The 22,358-nt window shown below is 41.2% G+C and overlaps 1 protein-coding gene across 8 annotated transcripts in view; it reads right to left on the minus strand.

The window, feature by feature from the left end:
• VGLL4 (vestigial like family member 4) overlaps window positions 1-22,358 on the minus strand; it is a 146,375-nt gene that overhangs the window by 74,094 nt on the left and 49,923 nt on the right. The window contains exon 1 of one of the 8 annotated variants that reach the window (XM_059663593.1): window positions 3,569-4,134. The exons of 6 other annotated variants lie outside the window; for them this stretch is intronic. In XM_059663593.1, coding sequence (XP_059519576.1) covers window positions 3,569-3,650 — 82 coding nt within the window. In that variant the 5' untranslated portion in view covers window positions 3,651-4,134. Of the gene's footprint in view, window positions 1-3,568; window positions 4,135-22,358 lie in introns of those variants that run through there. One more of the 8 variants, XM_059663596.1, reaches the window with a different exon arrangement.

Below are 22,358 nucleotides of genomic sequence, written 5' to 3' on the forward strand. Positions count from 1 at the left end.
CATCAGCCATCTTGAGAGACGTCCGTGGTCTCACCAGCTCCCTGCTCCCTCGGGGAGATACTCTCGGCGAACTGCTATTTCCCAGGGCCTCCTCTGCACAATCAGAAAAAGGTAAACCAAACACAAGCGGCAGTGCAGCAAGGCAAGCAAAATGTCAGCAAGGCTGGTCACCTAGAGTTCCCATTACCGGCTTCTCCCCTGAACAGCAAACAGCCTGGAACCCTAGACCCGCAATGGCTTCAGAGCAATGAAGAGTCCGAACAGGCTCGACCGTGCACTGTGATCCAGCACATCCCCAGGCTGGGACCGCGACGGGCCCTGGGACAGAGCGTGCTCTCCAACATCCAAGAGCAAACAATAAGGAGACAAGACATGGAATAATTGTGGAACAGTCAAAACCACAGGCTGGGATCTCGGCGCAATTCAATTCTGCTGCAAACTTTCTGAATAAACGTGAACGGACAATTTACCTCACTGGGCCTCAGCTTCCTTGGCAAAAACAAGGCAAATGTATTAAGTGATGTCAAGGCCTTGTATAGCTCTGCAAATGATGAGAAAATTAAAGAATGCAGGATAGCATATAGCCAAGTGCCAAGTTACACAGTAGGGACGACAACCGCTATTGGGACGATGTCGTTGACTTTTTTGAGTCGGCCACTGGCGGAGAGCAGCAGGCACCGGGCCAGGACTGAGAGATTCACAGTGACCAACACAAAGCCCTCCCTGCCTTCATCAGGCTTTCCCTCGCCTCAGGATGGAGGGTGCAGCAGGGAAAGAAGGAAGGCTGGGGTTGGATTAGAACCTGTTCATGGAGGTGGAGGCAAGACTGGATGTAACTGGGTATAATGTGAACATTCAGTGAGGTGATGAATGGGTTAACCGTTGAGAATTGCAGCAATAAACCAGGAGGTTTTCCAACAGACACATTAACACAAGCAGAGTTCTGCGCATTTGCTCATCACCAACGAAAGTCATTAGTTTCCAGAAGTTAGTCAGACTTAGATTCTTTCTGCCCTTTGCCAATTTTCTCCTCCTACCCCAACGGGCCCCCACCCCAAAACTATCATCTGTGGTTAATTTTTTATTTTATTCTCTTTTCAATGACACTTCTGGAGGACTACGGTGAGAGGCAGGTGCCAGCGAGCAGTCGCCTCGCAGAGTCCACAGCTCAGCCATGCGGATTCCGCTCTCAGTCTGGGATTTCAGAAAGACATTGTATGCTATAACTGGCTGAAAAAAAGGCCCATTTGTGTATACGTTGCTAGAGAAGTTAAAGAAAGATGGTGCAGAGTGTGTAATACAAAACTAAGGAATATGGTATAACTAACCTAGAGAGTAAGAATAACCATCAACATCTTAATGCTTAAAACTAAAAATTCAGAAAATGTGCCCCTGATCCTGAAGAGACGTGAACCCTGCCTGTGCTCTAAGTGAAGTCAAATGCTGTCTACCAACTGTACATTCCATTTTCCAAATAACTTCCCTGGAATGCTGCTGAGCTGATATGCTTAGTACAAATATTCTCAAAGTGTTGGATTTAAAGGCACAATAACTGCTCCAACTTTTCTTACCAAAAAATTTCCATCCAAGATTTATGCCCATCTTCAAAACACCCTTTTGAGTGCAGAGCAGATGTGTGCAGTGTTTACAATGAGAAAACCACGAGGACATAAACAACCCACTATAAACACCACTCAAATTTTGCTGTGCTTTTCTTCATATCCTGTGTATTTATTTTGGTGTTAGAATAATGTTAACTTTCATAATAAGGAAAATAGCAGCAGATGTTTAAACCAAACAGACTATAGCATATCACTGCACATTATCTACTTGCCTTTCAAAATCAAAGTTTTCTTCCTCACAAACTGGGAGGGAGACTGGGAGACGACGCATGTATTTTACACACTCCCGAGCAACAAATCAACCTGGAGAGGCTCCCCATAGCTTTTCCTCACCACCACCACCAACTGGAGACATAAAAAATTAATGTGGTGTCAATTTCCTCACAATCTTTGTATTCCTCTCTTACACGGATCATTATAGTTTGTTTTGAAACTATCATATTACTCAGTGATGAACAGAAATGGCCTTAAAAGTTTTTCATTTCTTGTTCACTAAAAAAAAAAAAAGTTTAAAAACTGCAGTAAGTTAATTTCACAGGAAACAAACCCAATCACTTGCTGTTGAGACTATTCTGAAGAAATCTGCCTTTTAAATGGGTGACCTCAGAAGTAAGAGGATACTTATAGCAGCAGATTCAAAGAAAGCAATTCATCAGAATTCTCATTAGTGGAACAAGTAGGAGGGGAGAGGGAAAAACACCTTTAAACAATCAAAAAAACAAAACAAAACAACGCTTAAGTTTGAAACCCTTATCCATAGAGTTGAAAGAAGAAAAAAAAAAAGGCATGAATGAGATTTTTCCCCCCCTTGAAGGGGGAAGGATAAATTATCAACTGACTAGGCAACAGCCCTGAGATTTTTTACATGAAAAATACTAGTGGATTGGCTCACCCTCCCAAGTCTCCTCAATGTTTTCTTTTTTTTAAGAGAAAACATGGAAACAGCTCTTGCTGAATCAGAAGGGACATGTCTCCTCCTTATAACAAAAAACACTCCCCTCCCCGCCCCCCCCCCCAAGGCACCTCAGGCACTCAAACCCAGGCCATTACCACTTTTTCAAATTGCACGTAGATAATGTTCCAACAGATTAAGAAATCACTTTTTCTCTTCTTACTACGCACAGAGACAGCTTGAAACAATACAACACAGTAGGGACACAGCTCACGGTTTAGTAAGTGGTAATAAACAATACGAATTCAGAGCTTATTTTTGCCTTTTTTTTTTAGCTTTCTGGTTAGCGTGTTGTGCAATCACTTCCACAAGGGACCAGAGTGTGGAGGGAACATCCTTCAATGTCAGAACTCTCCCGAGCTGTACAGGAAATGGGAAATCAGACAAAGAGAGCCAGTCTTCGCTCTGTGACATGGGTGCCCTTCCAGTCCCCCAAACTGAATAGAAAAATCCTTCATTGTTTGGGACAATGGGTCCGGAAAACAAAAACTCACTGTAACTTTTCTGTTCCTCTCTACATGAAAACCCAAAGCGCTGCTGTAACACAACACAGATACTACAGATGGTGTATGTTTAAAACAAACATCAATGCAAAAACCACCACCAAAAACACGACACATTTAACTTTTACTTGGGTTCTGAAAGTTCTTCCCCTAAAGAAAACACCAACAGAAATAAAATACAGTTACATTATAAAGAATTAAAAATCTGGAGAGTTAGTATATGTTGCCAGCGAGCATAAAGCAAACTTTTTGTAGTTTGTGTCTCCCCTCTCCCCACCCCCAGTCTTCCCCACGGTACCCCTGAAGGCCAAGTTACTAACAACAAACTTCGAGAACTGAAAACAGTACGGAATAACTTCTCGCCTTTCAAAGCACCCCAGAAGTCCCAAGAAGGAGAACAAAAAGCACAGAAGGCCTTCGGAACCCTCCAGGAGGGAGGAGTGGCCTTCATAAAAGCAACAGGAGAGCGAGTTCCAGAACAGAATCTCTACCTTCATAGCACAGAATGCCGATATTGTTGTTCATCTTGTCCAGGTACTGGTAGTTCAACAGGTCCATCTTCATAAATAGCATTTATTGGGCTAGCACGGAAAACCAGCTCTTTGTGCTTGGTGCCCCAAAAAAGAGTACGTTTCAAAAATCAATGATTGCTGAGTAGCTCCTGGCTCTTCTCTTAAACTTCACAAAGACGGAGGCCCGGCCTCAAACGATCAAAACAAAGTATGAAAAAGTTAAAAAAAAAAAAAAAAAAGGCACACACGCAAGAAGGGTTTAGCTGTGGACGGTCAACGGTTTGTATCCTCAATCGAGCATTTAGAAATCGTTTCAGAAGTCTTTACAAGGTCTTTCTGCGAAGTGAAAAAGGAGTGAGGACGAAAGGCGCGGAGCACATTTCCTAGGACAAAGCCCGCCCGCCGGCGTCCCGCAGCCCGCTGCAAGTTCACTGCGCTGACATGCTGGCTATGCGCGGTATGACTCGCATGTAAACGCGCTTCCTCTTCCCGGCGGGAGCGCGCTCCGCGCCTGCGCACCGGGTCCCCCGGGCTCTGCAAATGTCAGGGATATTTTCTGCACAAGATCAGCCTCTAAATGTATTAAGTGTTTGAAAGAAAGAGAAAGAGGAGGTGGAGAGTCTGTACGCAGGGGCCCCCGCAGCGGAGCTGCTCATGACAGGAAGCAGCCCTGCCTCTTGGAAACCGTAGGAGGAAAGAGAAAACCCAGGAAGTTTCTTTTTCGGGAGCTGAGTAAAAAGTTAAAAAAAAAAAAGTCTCCATCATGGAAGCAAACTTGCACGGAATTTAACCCTAGCGTAACTTTCTCTTCTGGGTTTCATAAGCCCACTGTGTTTTGCTTTGGTGCGTATACCACAGATATTTTGCACGGCTTTTCTTTCATTTTAAAATTGTTTTAGAATGTCCATTTACCCTTTATCTGCATATCTAAATGTGTGCTGTTAATGCTGCATAACATTTCTCTCATTATGCTCAGAACTCATGCGGACAGGACAGGGACAGTATCACCTTTTTCCAGTAGAGGAAACTGAGGCTCAGAGGGAGTAAATGACGACTTTTAGCGTGTTTTCTTCCCCTAATATTAAAACCTTCACTAATGGAGAGGGGGGCGGCGGGGGGGGGGGTGAGAGAGGAAGAAAGCTGTTCCATCTGCATATTACAGGCTAGCAGCATGATGCCACGTTCCTTACTGGAAGGACTAGACTTGAGGCTTTAAATTTGCATCTCCAATATCTAGCACAGCAAGTAGGTGCTCAAAAGTTGTTCACTGAATGAATCGCTGAATGTTCAGAAGTCTTCAGCACATGAAGAACACACTAGTAAAATGTGTATGTGGAGGGAGGGGGAATTTTTGCAGATTGCAGCCAGGTTTTGGCACCACAGACTAATAATTCACCATAGGAAATGTTTCGATATTGACATTATGCTACTTGGAGATTTAGAAAATATCAAGGAATATGCTATATAAGACCTGAAATTTTGCTCTAAAATAAGATTTGAATGTATCATTTCAAGGGGTTATATGTTAAAAATTCAACAATAATTGCATTTGGGGTAACAGGCCCGTTCTTGGCAAGCTGTTCTAATCAATTCTGATCTGGACATTAATGTAGCACCCAAATACAGCAGCCATCAGTGCTGCAATAGTAGTCACTGGGACAGCAGCTGGTGAAGTAGGCAACAGAAAAATCAAGATTCTATAAGCTTCGATTTATAAGGATATTTATTAATGCTACACTGCATATTTACGAATGCGAGATACTAAATTAGCTACATTGAAAGATATGTATACCATCAACTGTCATTAAAATACTTAATGGTACTTGGTTGGGAGAATTGTAAGAAACCCCTACAGCATCTAATGTACACAAGATTATTGCACTTATATAATAGTCTTACTCTCTTTAAGTATCAAACTCAACTAATAGCTTTGGAGTATAATCACTGTGCTATATGTTCTCTGACATAAGTTCTCAATCAGAAAACATTAGGCGCCATTAGCATATCCACTATGGAAGTTGGCTGCACACTGGAATCAGCACAGAGCTGTTTAAAAGCCTGATGCTGAGCTTGCACCCCAAACTAATCTGAGGGGGTGAGACCCAGTGCCAGAGTCTTTTTTAAAGAGTCCCAGGTGAGCACCAGCCGGGTAGATCAGTTGGTTGGAGCCCTGTCCTGTAGACCAAATGATTGCGGGTTCAATTCCTAGGCAGGGCACATACCTAGGTTTCGGATTCCTTCCCCAGTTGATGTTTCTCTTCTCTCTCTCTCTCTCTCTCCCTCTCTCTCTCTCTCTCTCTCTCTCTCCCCTCCCCCCTCCTCCCTCCCTCCCCCTCTCTCTAAAAATCAATAAACATATCCTTGGGTGAGGATTTAAAAAAAAAAAAGAGTCCCAGGTGATTCTAATATGCAGCCAAGGTTGAGAGCCATTGCTTTTAATCTGGGAGGGGAAAACTTACCTGCCTTAAAATATTTCTTTACATACTTATTTTAAGAAGGAAAGTGTTCTTTTTAAAATATTGTGATTTAACCAGATTCAAATAATACTATGGTAAAGATAGAGTAAAATATTTAGTAACTTCCCTTTCATGACTCAGTATCACTTCCAATGTGGCTCTCAGCCTCCAAGTGATAATTATCTGTATGGACACAGTCCCAGGGTATACCTTGACGTGTCAATGACCTGTGGTAAAATTCCCAGCTCCTAGCCTGTCTTTCCCACTGATCTGGGATTCTAGTGCGGTGCTGAGCGTGATCCACGCGGGTGTTCAAGAACTGGCTGCCACTATCCACAAAAGCGAGGTACAAAGAGACAGTGAACACTTCAAAACTTTTATAGCAATTCGACAGAGTAATTTTATGTCTCCTAAATATTAATTTTAAAAACTAAGGGTTGTTATTTTTTTTCATAGTCCTACTTAGTGAGTTTCATTGCACTTTACAAAAATATCAATCTGCAATGAAGTGGGGCAGGGGGCACCTGGTCATCCACCCGGATAGCCTGAGAAGCTCTGTGCTGGAGGCCTGCTACCTACAACAGGTGGACCCTGCACCCGGCAAACACCCATTCTTCCCTCAAGACTTGGCATACACCTCTCTTGTCCTGGGGCACCCCTAATCTTCCTCTCCTCACTCCTGCTCTGTGCTAGCACACTGTCCCCTAAATATGTGCTTCTAGCCTAAACAAATCCAGGCTTTCAGAGCAAGGACTATGCCTTCTTCACGTTTGCAAGGTCAGTCTGGCATAAGCCTAGCACACAGTAGGCCATCAATTAATACCTGATTAAAACTTCTCAAAGGCAAAGTCTCCATTCCCACTCACCCCTCCCCTACTCCCAACACACACTGGATTATCTAATGGGATGTTTCTCAAACTGAATTCTGTCAACATCTTTTGGGGACTGCAAGTTCTCACACTTGAGAAATGCTCATCTAGATTCTGACTGCTCTTCAGGTTACAATCCATGCATTCATTTTAAAAATCCGAATACTAGGAAGTGTCAGTGCTTCTCAAGTTCATTCATAGGCTAATGTATTCATAATTAATGTGCTAACAGGACTGCTGTTAAGTAAATCAGAAGGATGGCACTAAATTTTTATCTTTAAAAAGTCAGGTCACAAGATCTATTTTTTAAGAATAGAGAAATCTGAATTATCAGATATTTAAAACATAAAGCAAAGAACATTTTGGGGTGAAACTGGATACCAAATGAGTACGCCGGCTGGGTTTTACTTATATATTTATGAGTATATTTACATATATAGAAAAAAGTGTACATATGTATTAGAAAGACTGCAGAAAGTACCAAAATGTTAATATTATATGTGAGTCATGGGCATTTTTTACATTTTTCTGTATTTCTAATTTACCTATAAAGATCACATAAAGATTTACCTTTATGATCAAGGTGAGGGTGAAGGAAGTTCCCCTGGTAAGACATAAACAATGGACCATGTGTATCTTATGTTTAAATATCATATGTCCTTTTGACTTAGATGTAACAACTAAAGATAATAAAATTCTAGCCCAGTAGGCATGGCTCAGTGGGTGAGCATCAGCCCATGAACCAAGAAGTCACAGTTTGATTCCCGGTCAGGGCATATGCCCAGGTTGTAGGCTCAATCCCCAGTAGGGGACATGCAGGAGGCAGCTGATCAACGATTCTCTCTCCTCGTTGATGTTTCTGTCTCTCTCCCCCTCTCCCTTCCTCTCTGAAATCAATAAAACATATTTTTTAAAAAGATAATAAAATTCCAAACATTTATTTAGACCTTTATAAAATTCGAGGATGTTTATGCTGAGGTATCTGTCCTAAAGAATAGTCTACAGGGAGAAACTCTCTGTACTTTAAACTTTCAGCACACACAGATATATGTATGCACATACTTTCTGTCTTCTATTGTTTACTAATTATTTCATGTATTGGTAGCAATTCCCCAAATTAGACCGTAAGTTTCTGGAGGGAAGGAAAACTAAGCTTCAGTTCTTGGTATAAAGCTCCCCACAGTATACAGTAAGTGCTCCATAAGTGTTCATTATGGCAGGGTCTCAGCATCTTGTGAAATAATGACAGAAGAGAGTCCAGACTAATCACTGGGTTAAATTCCAAGCATGTCAAACTCCCAGCCGGTGGGCTGCATGCCATATTTATTTAAAGGAGGCATGCGGCCCGCGGGCTGGGAGTTTGACATGTTTGGACAGTCAACTATCAATTTAGAATAGAATCACCACAACTAAAAGTTGTTTAACAACAAAAGCCAAATGATCAAAGTCACTCTCCAAACACTTTTTAAAATGCTTTCATTAGAGCACTTCCAGTGAAGGGAATGTTGGGGTTTTTTTGTGTGTTTTTTAAAATATATTTTATTGATTTTTTTACAGAGAGGAAGGGAGAGGGATAGAGAGTTAGAAACATCGATGAGAGAGAGACAGAAACCTCGATCAGCTGCCTCCTGCACACCCCTTACTGGGGATGTTGCCCGCAACCAAGGTACATGCCCTTGACCGGAATCGAACCTGGGACCCTTCAGTCCGCAGGCCGACGCTCTATACACTGAGCCAAACCGGCCAGGGCTGAAGGGAATGTTTTAATGTTAAGTCTAACAATAATCTCCTCGAAGACCCTGGGACATATAAATAATCCTACTGCGTTATTTGGTTCATGTATTGGATTCAACTGCTCTCCTCTTCCCATGATTCTACATAACCTAGATATTTAGCTAATTCTTTCATTTTACAAGTCTTTTTCCTCCTTACCACCTGTTATTTTTTTTTTAAATCGCTTTAACCTGACATGTGAATAATCAAAACAAACCTTACAGAAGGAAGAAAATAAGTTTTACTATACCTTGATTTAAACATTCAGTTAAATAAGAAGCTGGATGTATAAAAACAACTCTAGAATCTACTGCACTGCCCATTACAGGTGCACTCCTCAGTATAATGTGAACTGTAACAAAATAACAATGACGATGCCTGTAAAACACTGTATTGGTCAAAGACTTGTACTTTTTTTATCTAATATCTTAATTGGTAAGGCAAGGCTGTGAGAAGGAGAGCACAGAAAAGGATTAGTTTAAGTGAAAAGCAAACTTCCTTCTCTTCTAAATACGAAAAAGAAGGTGGGGCAAAGGTAGGTTTACAGTTGTGAGTACGGGAAACAAGAGTTTATTCTTGTATCATTATTTAATAATTATTGTATTATTTTCCATATAAACAATTATAAGCCTACTTTTAGCCCACCCTGTATTGTTTAGAATGCAAAGTTCTGTGGCTTCTACCTAAAGACCTAGTTAAAACCCTACCTTCTCCAAGAACCCCATTAGCTAGGATTAATCTCTTCATTCCACTGCGTTTTAGGTTTATACGGCCCTTCATTCTTAAAACAGATTATAAGGTAATTTATGTATCTCTCCCCACCAGATTATAAAGACTGTTTTGAATTCGGTAGGTCTTCAACAACATAGCTGTTGAATAACAGAAGATGCCAAAACAATTTTTCAAGTGCCTCAAGTATCAGTGATGTGAACCTGATATTAAGTTACCTATGTAATTACATTTTCTCCCAAAGAAAGGATTTCCTAAATATATCATAAAATACTGCTTATTTCTCTAACTTGGAGTTGTTCACACTGAAATGACAATGAAAAATTTACAGTACTTTGTCAAATTTTCACAAAAGCAAATACCATTAAGCATATGTCTTGACTTTTATCGTTTATATAATAGTACCACTTCTAAGTTAAAACACTTTCAACTTCTATTAAGTAGTTACTAGATCATTTACTGTAATACAGTGGGATTTTAGTACAAATATATGTGTGGTTTTTTAAAATACTCAAAGATTTAGACTTTCAATACAACAGCACCCTCTAGGGGTGAATTTCAAAATGCAAAGACAATTTTGAGAAAGCAAAGTGCACATATGGGTCACTCTCACCTGATGTACAATACATTTCAAACACAATAGCCTCTTATCTTCTATATATATAAAAGGTTAATATGCAAAACGTTCCCTTGGGAGTTTGACCACTCGCTATGACGTGCGCTGACCACCAGAGGGCAGTGCAGAACAAAGGAAGGCCCTGATCGGCCCTAATCGCCATCCAGGCCTAGGGACACTACCCATGCACGAATTTCATGCACCAGGCCTCTAGCCCTATATAATAAAGAGCGAATATGCTAATTAGACCGAACAGCAGAATGACCGTCCAGACGACCTTCTGGACGAAGCTGGGGCTGTGAGGGCCTGTTAGGGGCTATGAGGCTCAGCTGGGGCTGTGAGGGGCTGCGAGGGGCTGCAAGGGCCGAACCCCTTGCACAAATTTCGTGCATCGGGCCTCTAGTTTTAGTTAATTAAAATTACAGCAAATACCTTTTAAAAAACAGTTGACGCCCTCACTAAACTTTTCAAAAATTAAAATAAAATAGTAACAAAACCAATTCAATTGATATCAAATGACTGAGTGGGGAAATCTGCTTTATTAACATGCATTTAAGATATAAATAGTATTTTAAAGTGCATACCAAGACCCATATTTTAAATAAGTCATACTGGAGAGAATTTAATCAATTAGCATTCCCAAGAAAAGAAATCTCTTGGAAAACACTAGTACTAAACAATGCTTAGCACAATTGTTTTCTTGCAAACAAAACTTATTATTTTAGTGGTTTTCATTACTAAAAACAACTTGGATTCAGTAATCCCATTCAAAAAAACCCTCACAAGTAAAATATTCTGATATTCATATTCTCACAAATTATAATTATCCACAGATGTATTCCTGCAAGTTTGGCTAGAACTAACTTCCATGGTAAAAAGAGAAGAACCCCAATGGAGAAAAAGTCCTAAATATTTAACATTTGAAGGGCTGAGACCACTAATAGTCCTGATGTTTGACCCAGTCTTCAATGAACAGTTCAATTTGACTTCACCGTACTTCATTACGCAGGATTTTTCTACCTCCAGAATCACCCTTTCAACCAGTTAGGATCCAGTCCAGAAAACACACAACACACCTATTATATTAACAGAGAGAATTTCAATGCCTCCCCTACCTTGTGCCCTCTTCCAGTAACTGCCCCAGAAGGTAACGACTATCCTGACCTTTAAGAGCATAGATTGCTTTCTAACCACTGTATGTAAATAGAATAATATGCCATGTACTCTTCTGTAACTGGATTCTTTAGTCGACGTCATGTTTGTGTTATCCTTATTTTTCTGTGTAGCTTAATAAATGAAAAATTCATTTTCATTGCTGTATAGTAATTCATTCTCAAATAGAGCATATTTCATTCTAATATTGATGGGCATTTAGACAGTTTCTATTTGGGGGTGATGATCAATACTGCTGCAACAAAGATTTAGTACATGTCTTTGTGAGTATATGACTACATTTCTGTTGCATACATACTTAGGAGTGGATACGTTGGGTCACAGAGTATGCACATGTTCAGCTTAAGCAGATACTGCCTAATAGTTTTCCAATGCAGTTGTACCAATGTTTACTCCTGCCAGCAGTGTATGGGATTTCAGGTTGCTCCACATCCTCGCCAACACTTTTCTGCCTTTGCCATTCCCACTACTCTGATAACTATGGAACAGCCACACTGTGTATGCACTTCGCACTTCTCTGACCAATAGTAAAAACTCTTGTAAGAGGCAGAGGGGAAGGATTCACCATACAGAACAGAGCGGTAAGGGTCTAGGGGCCAGTGCCTCTCAATCAAAACAATTTTGCTTCCACCCACCGGGAAATGAACAGTTGGCAATGCCTGGTTGTCACAGCTTGAGGTTGCTACTGGCATCTAGTGGGTGAAGGCCAGGGATGCTGCCAAACGTGCTACAATACACAAGTCAGCCCCCCCTAGCCCCCCAACAAAGACGGTCTTGGACCAAAATGCAATAATGCCATTGTCAAGAAACCCTGGTCAGAGCAAACCATTATTAGAGTTTTCTCCTTAGCAATATAATCAATCCGTGGCTGATACGGTTCATGGGGTCAATTTCTTATTGTCTCAAAATGTTATTTTCTCCCTGAAGTTGAAGGGATAGAAAGGCAAAGGACAATTACTACACGTTGGACATGGTACATGGGATAGTGCTAGGTTCTTTCACATATCGTGTTCCTTTTTTATCCTTCACAACAATGCTATCAGGTACTATCACCATTTTATTGATGAGGAAACATTATCAGGCTAAGTAGCTTGTCCAAACTGACACAAAGAGTGGTAGATCTGGGATCTGAAGCTGGGATTTTCCACTCTACCCAGGGTCTTACTTTTAACTAAAAATAAGAAGAGGTCTGGCCGGTGTGGCTCAGTGGTTGAGCATCAACCCATGAACCAGGAGGTCGGTTCAATTCCCCATCAGGATATACATGCCCAAGGTTGTGGGCTCGATCCCCAGAGGGGCGGGGGGGGGGGGGGCTGCCTGCAGGAGACAGCTGATCAACGATTCGCTCTCATCATTGATGTTTCTCTCTCTCTCTCTCTCTCTCTCTCTCTCTCTCTCTCTCCCTCCCTCCCTCCCTCCCTCCCTCCCTTTCTGAAATCAATAAAAATATATTTAAAATAAATAAAAAATAAGAAGAATTTTTTAAGTCCACAATGATTACTAACTTGCAAGGGGCAAGTTTTACACTGGATTTGTAAAAAGTAACTAAACTGGCTATGGAAAACAGATCATTTGCAATGTTAAGATTAGAAGTTTACCCTAAAGTGTTTAAAATCCATCTGCCCCACCACTCTGGGGTCTCTTTGAAGTTAGATCCATGTCTTATTTTCCTTTGCATATGCCCAGTGCCTGTAGAAGCAGGCATTTAAGGTTTCCTAGATTAATTACTGACCTAAAACCTCAATGAGGGAAGACCAGCTTCAGATTTTTTTCACCCAGCCAACTATATTTAGTAGTATAAAGTAGAATAAAATGGTATTTCTTGCAAATATTTGATTCAAGCGAATGATGGTCAATACCATCAAATTGTTTTCAGAATAATTCCATTTTTCCAAGGATGGATTTGCCAACATAGCCTTATCAGTCACCCTTCCGATGTTTTCACTGATACCTCCTTGGGCCACTAGAAGAGCAGTTTTCACCCCTGGCCATGAATCAGAATCACCCAGGAGGCTTTGAGAGCCATGGCCACCCAGGCCCCATATCTGCAGGTTGATTTAGTAAATCTGAGGTGGGGCCCAGTAAGATGTATTTTCGAAATTACACCCAGGAAAAGACTGCATTCAGGAGTACAGTTTTAAAATAGCTCCCCACATAATTTCACACATGCTCCTCCCCTAGTGGTTTAGAACCAATGCGACCGGGTGGAGATGGGGGTTGGGGGGCGCTTCCGAACTGAATGTAGTAGGGCATCTGCCTTCCACACCTCCCAGTTAACGTGCATCCCACTGAGTTACTCCTGGGCAGGACTAGGGGGCGATATGAGGCAACCTAAGAAACAGCTCAACTTCTGTCCCACTGGGAAGTGACCCTGGCAGGCAGATCATTTGCACAATTCCAGTCTTGCTTTATAGGGAAAGGGCAAATAAACTCCCCCATCCTCAGCCTCTCTTCTTAAACTACCTAGACTGCCAGTGCTTGTCTGTACTAAGACCGAATGTACAAACCGGGATTTCCTGTTTATCCCCAGTGGGTCGGGCTGTGAGGGGTCCTGGAAAGGACACAGCATTACTGGAGGGGCAGGGTAGGATTTCCAATGTGTGTGTCCATCCGGCTAAGGCTGGTGATGGCGAATTTTTAGTGACACTCGCACAGCACCACGCACCTCCTCCCTTCAGAGGCCGTAGGCAGCTGTAATGTCACATGTGTGCTCCTCTGATTAATATCCATCTCCCTTCCAGTTTTCCTAATCGTTTCCCCAGAACTTAACACAATGCCTGGCACCTGGTAGGTCAAAGATTTGTTGACAAATGAGAAGGCAGCATTCTCGAATCTGGAACAGAGGAAAGCCACCAGGGGTCAGATGCCAAGCTCTGAATCAAGTCTAGGGCAGTCAGAAGGCAACCCGGACGGTGACAGGTTGGTGAGCTCTGCAGAAGAACTAGTTTTCTAGCCAGGCTTAGAGGACAGACGACATTCCAGGCTCCCAGCGAATAGCTGACTGTAGTGGCCCCAGTAACGATACACCACACACCCATGAGGGAATGGAGCCCTCGGCAAAAAGAAAAGAGGGTCTAGGGATTAGGGACCAAAAAGAAAGGGCTGTAGGGGAACATGGCATCTACCGGTAAAGCCAGGAGTCGGGGAGCAGAGGAGGAGAGAGAAGGTAGAATCAGAAGCTGAGAAAATGACAAGCCTACTTTTTGATTCTCTGCAATCTAGCTTTCTAGTTTAAACAAAACAGAAACAAAAGCACTAGATACAGATTCAGAAAAGTCCGGTTCCTATCCAGCTCTGACCCACACTCAGCTATGTGATGATCCTAATCAAGGCATTCTACCTGTCCCAGCCTTGATTTCCTTATCTGCACAATGGGTATAATAAAACTTCACAAAGGGCTGTCAAGGATCCAGTGAGACGATGGCTATTACACTGTTCCATAAACTACAATGTACATATAATAAATGTGGGCAACTCTTTCAGCCATTCTTCCCAAAGATGATAGGGTTTTCTCGCTATTCCATGAGAAGCTAGAGGTTTGCCCATCCCAACAGAACTTCAAACAAACACAACATCTATTAAAAGGCGGAACAAAGGTCATCTTTTGGGCAGTTAGCAGTTTCCTTAGACTTAGACGGAATGTGGATTGCCAAAAGGAGAGCCCAGGAATGCTACTGCCGCATTCCCCATCGGTCCATCCTGAGGAGGGGAGAGTAACTAAAGACAGCTGTGGATCTGTGAAGGAATCTACACACACCTTCTTTTCGTTCTCTTAACTGCAAAATTATGATTATAATGCATGCCAATTTAAATTTAGCATCCCTTGCCCTAGAACAGTGATGGCGAACCTATGACACACGTGTCAGAGGTGACACGTGAACTCATTTTTTTGGTTGATTTTTCTTTGTTAAATGGCATGTAAATATATAAAATAAATATCAAAAATATAAGTCTTTGTTTTACTATGGTTGCAAATATCAAAAAATTTCTCTATGTGACACGGCACCAGAGTTAAGTTAGGGTTTTTCAAAATGCCGAGCTCAAAAGGTTCGCCATCACTGCCCTAGAAGATGTCAAATATTCAAAAATCACATTAACTACTTACCCGTAATATACATGAAACAAAGCACACTGTAAAGATTGCATTAAAAACAGGGTCTCATGCTGGTGGATTTGCTCTGCTGACTTCACACAAAATGTACCACACTGACTCACATGTTTCCCCAAACCACCTCTTCTGTTGAGCCCACACCACATGTCCGCTTCCATAAACAGCATGCTCTGTCTTCAGCCACTACGGAACCTAACGCGGCTCTAAAATTCTGGGGTTATGGATAATTCCTCCCTTCCCTTTCGCTCCTCATCTCCACCCAACCATGGGCTGCTAGTTTCATTTGTGATCTCAAGACGGAACTTCATATTTTACATAATAAACGGTGGTAATTATTATCTAGAGAGGGCTGTTTCTGCTGAGTTTATGGTAGTTTTTCTTTGATTTTTCTTACTGAAGTGATGTGGGGAGTTAGAACTGTACTTCCCAGGACAAAAAAAGAGAGAGACAGTACACTAGAAAGAGACATTTTTCTCATAACAATAGACATGAAGAATATTGTTTTGCTCATTTTCCGGATGGTTTGAATTAACAACAGTAACAATAACAGTGGGAGGCCTTAACATAACAAAGTTCTATGTTTCTTTGGGGAGAATACTGAGCTGTCTGCTACGTACAGGGATCTGGCTTTTCTCTTCTTTAATAAAAGTAAAAAACAAAAACAAAAAAAAACTGTAATTCCTGGTTGACTCGAGTCCTAGGTGAGTCTGGTTACTCAAGGGTTAAGGAGTCTAACCACTCCACCCATAGAAGTTTCAGGTATAATCCTATTATTTTTGAATGGCTATCAGTGTACTTTGAAATTCTGATTACTCAAAGATTACTGCTATAGGATATCTGTGCTAACAGCCCTGTGGTACAGGCTGCCAAGAAGAAAATTACGATCCTGGCTGCAGTAATGCCAATTTACCCCCCATCCAAATACATGAGCCTTCCTGCCCTCTTCCCCATTTTCCCAGTAAAACAAGTTTGGAGAGAGAGAGAAAGATGAGAAAACACAGCACTGCAACCTGCACACTTACTGGTGTCTACCCTTCGATGCAAAAACCAAATGGCCATACTTTATTTATAGACGCTCTATAGGTACAACTGCTTAAAGCACAGGCTAAAACACTTCTCGTCTGGCCTGGAACCACCACAAAAAGGTACAATATATTTCCCTTAGGAAGGCTGACACACAAAACAGACACTTACCGCCCCCTCCTTATTTAAGCGAACCTCCCAATCAGCTTCTGACAGAGCATCACTTCGTGTTTGCTGTTTTAATATCATGATTATTTAAAGAACGAGCTGCCAATTTTTTAAAAAATATTTTTAATTGACTTCAGAGAGGAAGGGGGTGGTCAAGAGGGGGAGAGAGGGAGAGACAGAGGGAGAGAGAGAGAAACATCAATGATGAGAGAAAATCACCAATCGACTGCCTTCTGCATGCCCCCACTGGAGACTGAGCCCCCACACTGGAGATTGAGCCCGCAAACCAGGCATGGGCCCTGACCAGGAATCGAACTGTGATCTGCTGGTTCATAGGTTAATGCTCATCCACTGAGCCACACTGAATGAGCTAAGCTGCCAATTTTAATAAACTGGGAAGGCCACAGAGAAAAAGAACATATGGACTCTTTCTAGAACTTTCCTCTTATTCATCTGGCATGTGGCCCACTACTGTTCACAAAAGAGAAAAATCACCCCCTCAGTCTTCATTCATAAATGCACACTTACAAAATGTCCCCGAATGAAGAATCTGAGTAACCTGTCCGATACGCACTTATAAAATGTTTAAATGCCTACTATGTGCACGTGTACATGTGAAAATATTTTGAAGAGTTGAAAAGTGCTACTTGGCTATTGACAGAAGACACTATACAAAGTGCAGCACCTAGAATTTTTTCTTTTTTGACAGGAGAATGCCGCAGAACCCCAGAAGCAGAGACATCAACAATACCCCCACACACACCTGGCCCTTACCTACAAGCCTCAGGTACAAATTCATCCAGCCCAGGGTCGCGACAGAGGTAAAAATCTGGAAGTAAACCCAACACAGATACAGTTTTCTTGTCTCCAGGGACTGTTTACTTGTCTTCGGGACCCCAGACACCCAATCAACAGTCTGGACAGAGCGCCAAGCACCGCTTCACTGGCCTGAAAGTGAAGGGTCCGAGTATGAATGAGATATGGTCTCTGTTCTTGAAGGGCTTATAATTGAGGGTAAACTGCAAAAACTACAACAGTACAGTAGCCCCCCTTATCTTTGGTTTCGCTTTCTGTGGTTTCAGTTACCCACAGTCAATTGCAGCCCACAAATATTAAATGTAAAAATTCCAGAAACAAAGAATTCATAAGTTTTAAGTTGCACACTATTCTGAGTGATGTGATGAAATCTCAAACCATCCTGCTCTGTCCCACCCCTGAAGTGAATTATCCCTTTGTCCAGGCCTTTTCGCACGTCAGTCACTTAGTAGCTGTCTTGCCTATTAGATCAGTTATGAGAGAGAGAGAGAGAGAGAGAGAGAGAGAGAGAGAGAGAGAGAGAAGAGCCCACATTCATATAACTTTTAAATCAGTATATTATTTAATTTTTTATTTATTTTTTAATATATTTTATTGATTTTTTTACAGAGAGGAAGGGAGAAAGACAGAGAGCTAGAAACATCGATGAGAGAGAAACATCGACCAGCTGCCTCCTGCACACTCCCCACTGGGGATGTGCCCGCAACCCAGGTACATGCCCTTGACCGGAATCGAATCCAGGACCCCTCAGTCCGCAGGCCGACGCTCTATCCACTGAGCCAAACCGGTTTCGGCTAAATCAGTATATTATTTTAATTGCTCTCTTTTATTACGGGTTATTGTTGTTAATCTCTTACTGTGTCTAATTTATACATTAAACTTTATCATATGTACAAAAAGGAAAACATATTGTATTATAGCATTCAGTACTAGGGTTTCAGGCATCCACTGATTACTCAGGACAAAAGGAACCTAAAATATAAAAATATTTAAAATATCCAATCCTGGGGGCCAAGAGTTGGCCAGAGGCGGGTTCCAATCTTGGTTCTGTCACAGACTAGCCATGCGAGTTTAGGCATATTACTTTAATCCCTCTGATCTACTTCTCCATCTTTGAAAAATGGGACTAATGACACCACCCTCAGAAGACTGATCACTTGACCTGGGTGCCACCACTGTTATGACATTTATAAAGCCTGTTATAATGACACTAGAGGCCCAATGCATGAAATTCGTGCAAGAGTAGGCCTTCCTTCTGCCAGCACCGGCTTCCCTCAGATTATGCTTTTATTATTAGAGATGTGGCTTTATCTCCCCTATAGACCAAGACCAAGTGCTCCTTGAGATCCAATGTCTAGCATGTCCAATAAATGCCTAGTTCTCTTTCTTTCTACTGGATTTCTATTTACTGTGAAAACACTTTCCTTTAAACTGCAAAGTATGCTGCTGTTCTTCAAATTGTGAAATATCCCAATTTCAAAATTTGAGTTTTACCTTGCACATTTCAGCGTATCTCCATTCCAGCAGGATTTTTCTTTCGTACGATTAATGTTATAGATTTAAAAAATATATACATCTACCTCTTTGGGGCCTTGAATATATGAAACATCATTGGGAAATCATTTAAATTTAGTTCTAAAAATTAAGTAGCTTTAGAATCCCAAGAGAAGACTCTTAATCTTATTATCTACTAAACTTTCCTTTCAGCGTTGCTTCCAATAGACCGGAAAAAAAACAACAACACAAAATAACAAAGAGCAACAAAAACAATAGCACATTTCAGTTTTATCAGGTTAGCCTTCGGACTGAACAGCAAGGCTGCCATACACAAGAACATTTACAAAAAAAATGGACATATACATGCTGCTTGTTTAGTCATTCCAACACTAAGTGAGAAGAACCTGGATGTACTGGCTTCATCAATAGTCAAAATTCCTGCTATGCTGGAAAGAGAAATACCTTCGGGATGGAGTGCTTGGGCTTGTAAGAAATTATTCTGAGGCAACAGAATGAATTTCAATCAACCCAGCACTCTGCCCAAACAATTCCCAATCACAATCATTCGGCAAATTGCTATCCTGGGAAAGCACAATCGCCATTTAAAACTAATGAGACAGGAAGCATCACCAATTGATGCAAATAAAGTACCCAATAAAAGACAGGAACATTACAAACAGCAAGTAGTTAAAGAAAACACACCAGAGGAACTGTGCTACAAAGAATTTGAAACTTATGAAACAACGTTCCTCTATGAGATTTTTTTTTTTAAAGGCATAACCCCACTGAAATAAGAGTTTAAAGAAGAAACAGTGAGACACCAAGCAGAGGTAAAAAGATAGCTAGTCGCCATGTTCAGGAAAGAAATAGAAAAGAAAAATTAGGCTATGAGAGAAACGGAGGTCACATTAAAAGCAATAAAATAGAGACAACTGATGAAAACACTATTAGGTTTTCCTGAAGGACAGGCTTCAGGAAATCACAATGGTTGGTTCAAGGATGAGCACTCGCCTTGCAGACATTTGCGGCAGACTTTCTGGAAAGAAGCCCAAGAGAGCTATCAGAAGAGACGTTCTTCTTTGGCTAATATGGGAAAGCCATTCTGCTACTACCAAGGAGGTCGGCCCAAGGACAAAGCCACATACCAAGGAAATCGCAGAGACATGAAGCCAGAGCCTGAAAAGACCAGGATCCTTTGAGTCAAACTGCACCTGAAGCCCACCCTACCTTCAGACTGTTCAGCTATGTGAATTAATAAATTCCTTTTATTTTTAAAATCATTTTGATTGAGTCCTACTGCTTGCAATAGAGGAAAAAAATTTTTTCATAGTTTTATTTTTTTAAATATGTTTTTATTGATTTCAGAGAGAAAGGAAGAGGGAGAGAAAGACAGAAACATTAATGATGAAAAAGAATCATTGATTGGCTGCCTCCTGCATGCCCCACACGGGGGATCGAGCCTGTAACCCGGGCATGGGCCCTGACATGGAATCTAACTATGACCTCCTGATTCATAGGTCAATGCTCAACCACTGAGCCACGCCGGCTGGACAATTTTTCACAAAAGAAACACAGCTGGAAAAGTATTCTAAACAATAGAGCACAGGGTGAACTGGATTGTTATAAAATTAACTTGTCAAAATCCAATATGAAAATAAGAGTTTATGTGTGGTAGACACAATCTGATGGCTAAATCAAAATACACTGCCAACTCCCTTCTCCCATGCTACCTCCACTAGGGGGAATAATCCTCTCTATTCCAGAGTTTTATCATTAGGAGTAGCCATGTAACACAGGCCTGGCCAATGAGACATAAACAGAAGCCTGTTTTGGGCTTCTGGGAAAGCTTTTACTTTTCTTAATAAAATGATCAGATATGGCTCATGACACCTTTATTCCTCCCTTGCTGACTTACTGTCTTGAATGCAAATGTGATGCCTGGAGATAAGGCAGACATTTTGTGACCGTGCCTCAAAACACTTAAGAAAGCTACAAAAGACACTTAACAGTGGTTACCTCAGAAAAACTATGAATTTGAGATGGGAAGGTTTTACTTCACTGACTGAATTTTCTTTCTTTCTTTTTTAACACCTTTTATAATAAAAACTGGTAATAAAAAAAAAAAGAAAAGATAATTATCTTGGAAATACAAAAGAAAATACTATTAGGGACTACTCCAAGCAATGAGGAGGTTTCACAAAGGGGATGATTCCAATAAGCAAAATAGCAGGGGAAAAGGTGTTCAGCCATGAGTTTCCTGAAGCAAAGGGTTTTCGGGGTGAAAAGTAGAAAATGTAACTAAAAAGGATAAAGGAGGCCACAGGGTGAGGACCAGGAATAAACCAGACAGAAAAGACTTGGCTCTGTATAGTAATGTCCAGTAGTGAAGAGTCCCCACAGTTCCTTTTGGGGGAAAGGGAGAGAGTAGTCACAATAAAAACGTTTGAAGATCAGTCCAGGATACAGAAAAAGTTCAGTAAGTTGGGAAAGAAATAAAAAAGTGAGAATCACAATTAATTCACCAACTCAGATTTCAAAATTAGAGCATGCAATAAAAAATTCTATTTTTGCATATATTGAAGAATTTGGTCAGCTCTGTTATTAGACACTATTTTTTTTTCTTTAAGATGTTTTTTTTTTTTAAGAGAAAGAGGGAAAGGGAGAGAGGAACATCCATCAGTTGCCTCCTGCGTGTACCCTACCTGGGATAAAGTCTACAATCAGGGCATGTGCTCTGACTGGGAAATCTATCCGGTAGACAGGACAACGCTAAGCGAAATAAGTCAGTCAAAAAAAGATAAATATCACATGATCTCACTCATTTGTAGATTATAATGAACAACATAAACTGATGAACCAAAACAGATCCAGAGACAGAGAAGCATCGATCAGATGCTCAAACCTCAGAGGGAAAGTAGGGGAGGTTGGGGGTAAGGGGGAGAGATCAACCAAAGGACTTGTATGCATGCATATAAGCATAACCAATGGACAGAGACAACAGGGGGGTGAAGGCATGAATGTGAGTGGGGTGGGGAGAGGCAATGGGGGGATAAGGACACATATGTAATACATTAATCAATAAAAAAAGAAAAAAATACTTCATTGATTTTTTTTTTAAGAGAAAGAGGGAGGGAGACAGGAACATCCATCGGTTGCCTCCTGCATGTCCCCTACCTGGGATAGAGTCCACAACCAGGGCATGTGCCCTGACTGGGAAATCTATCTGGTAGACAGGGCAATGCCAAACCAACTGAGCCACATTGGCCAGGGCCACACTATTTCTTTACATATCATTATTTCTGAGATTAACAAACTGATGGATTTAATTTCTCAATGCTGAACACTAATATAAGAGAACACATTTGCCATTTCTTTTTTCTATTTCATCTTAGGTATTAATTCCATCCAAACAACTCCAAAAAAGACAGACCAACCCCAAGAAGGCAACCAAAATTCTATTTACTACTTTTGCATAGTGAGACACTAAAAAGAGCACCCAGTTAGGACTCTGGAGACATGGGCTCCAGGTTCCAGTCCA

Source organism: Myotis daubentonii, chromosome 14 (assembly GCF_963259705.1).
Source record: "Myotis daubentonii chromosome 14, mMyoDau2.1, whole genome shotgun sequence".
NCBI classification, from domain to species: Eukaryota; Metazoa; Chordata; class Mammalia; order Chiroptera; family Vespertilionidae; genus Myotis; species Myotis daubentonii.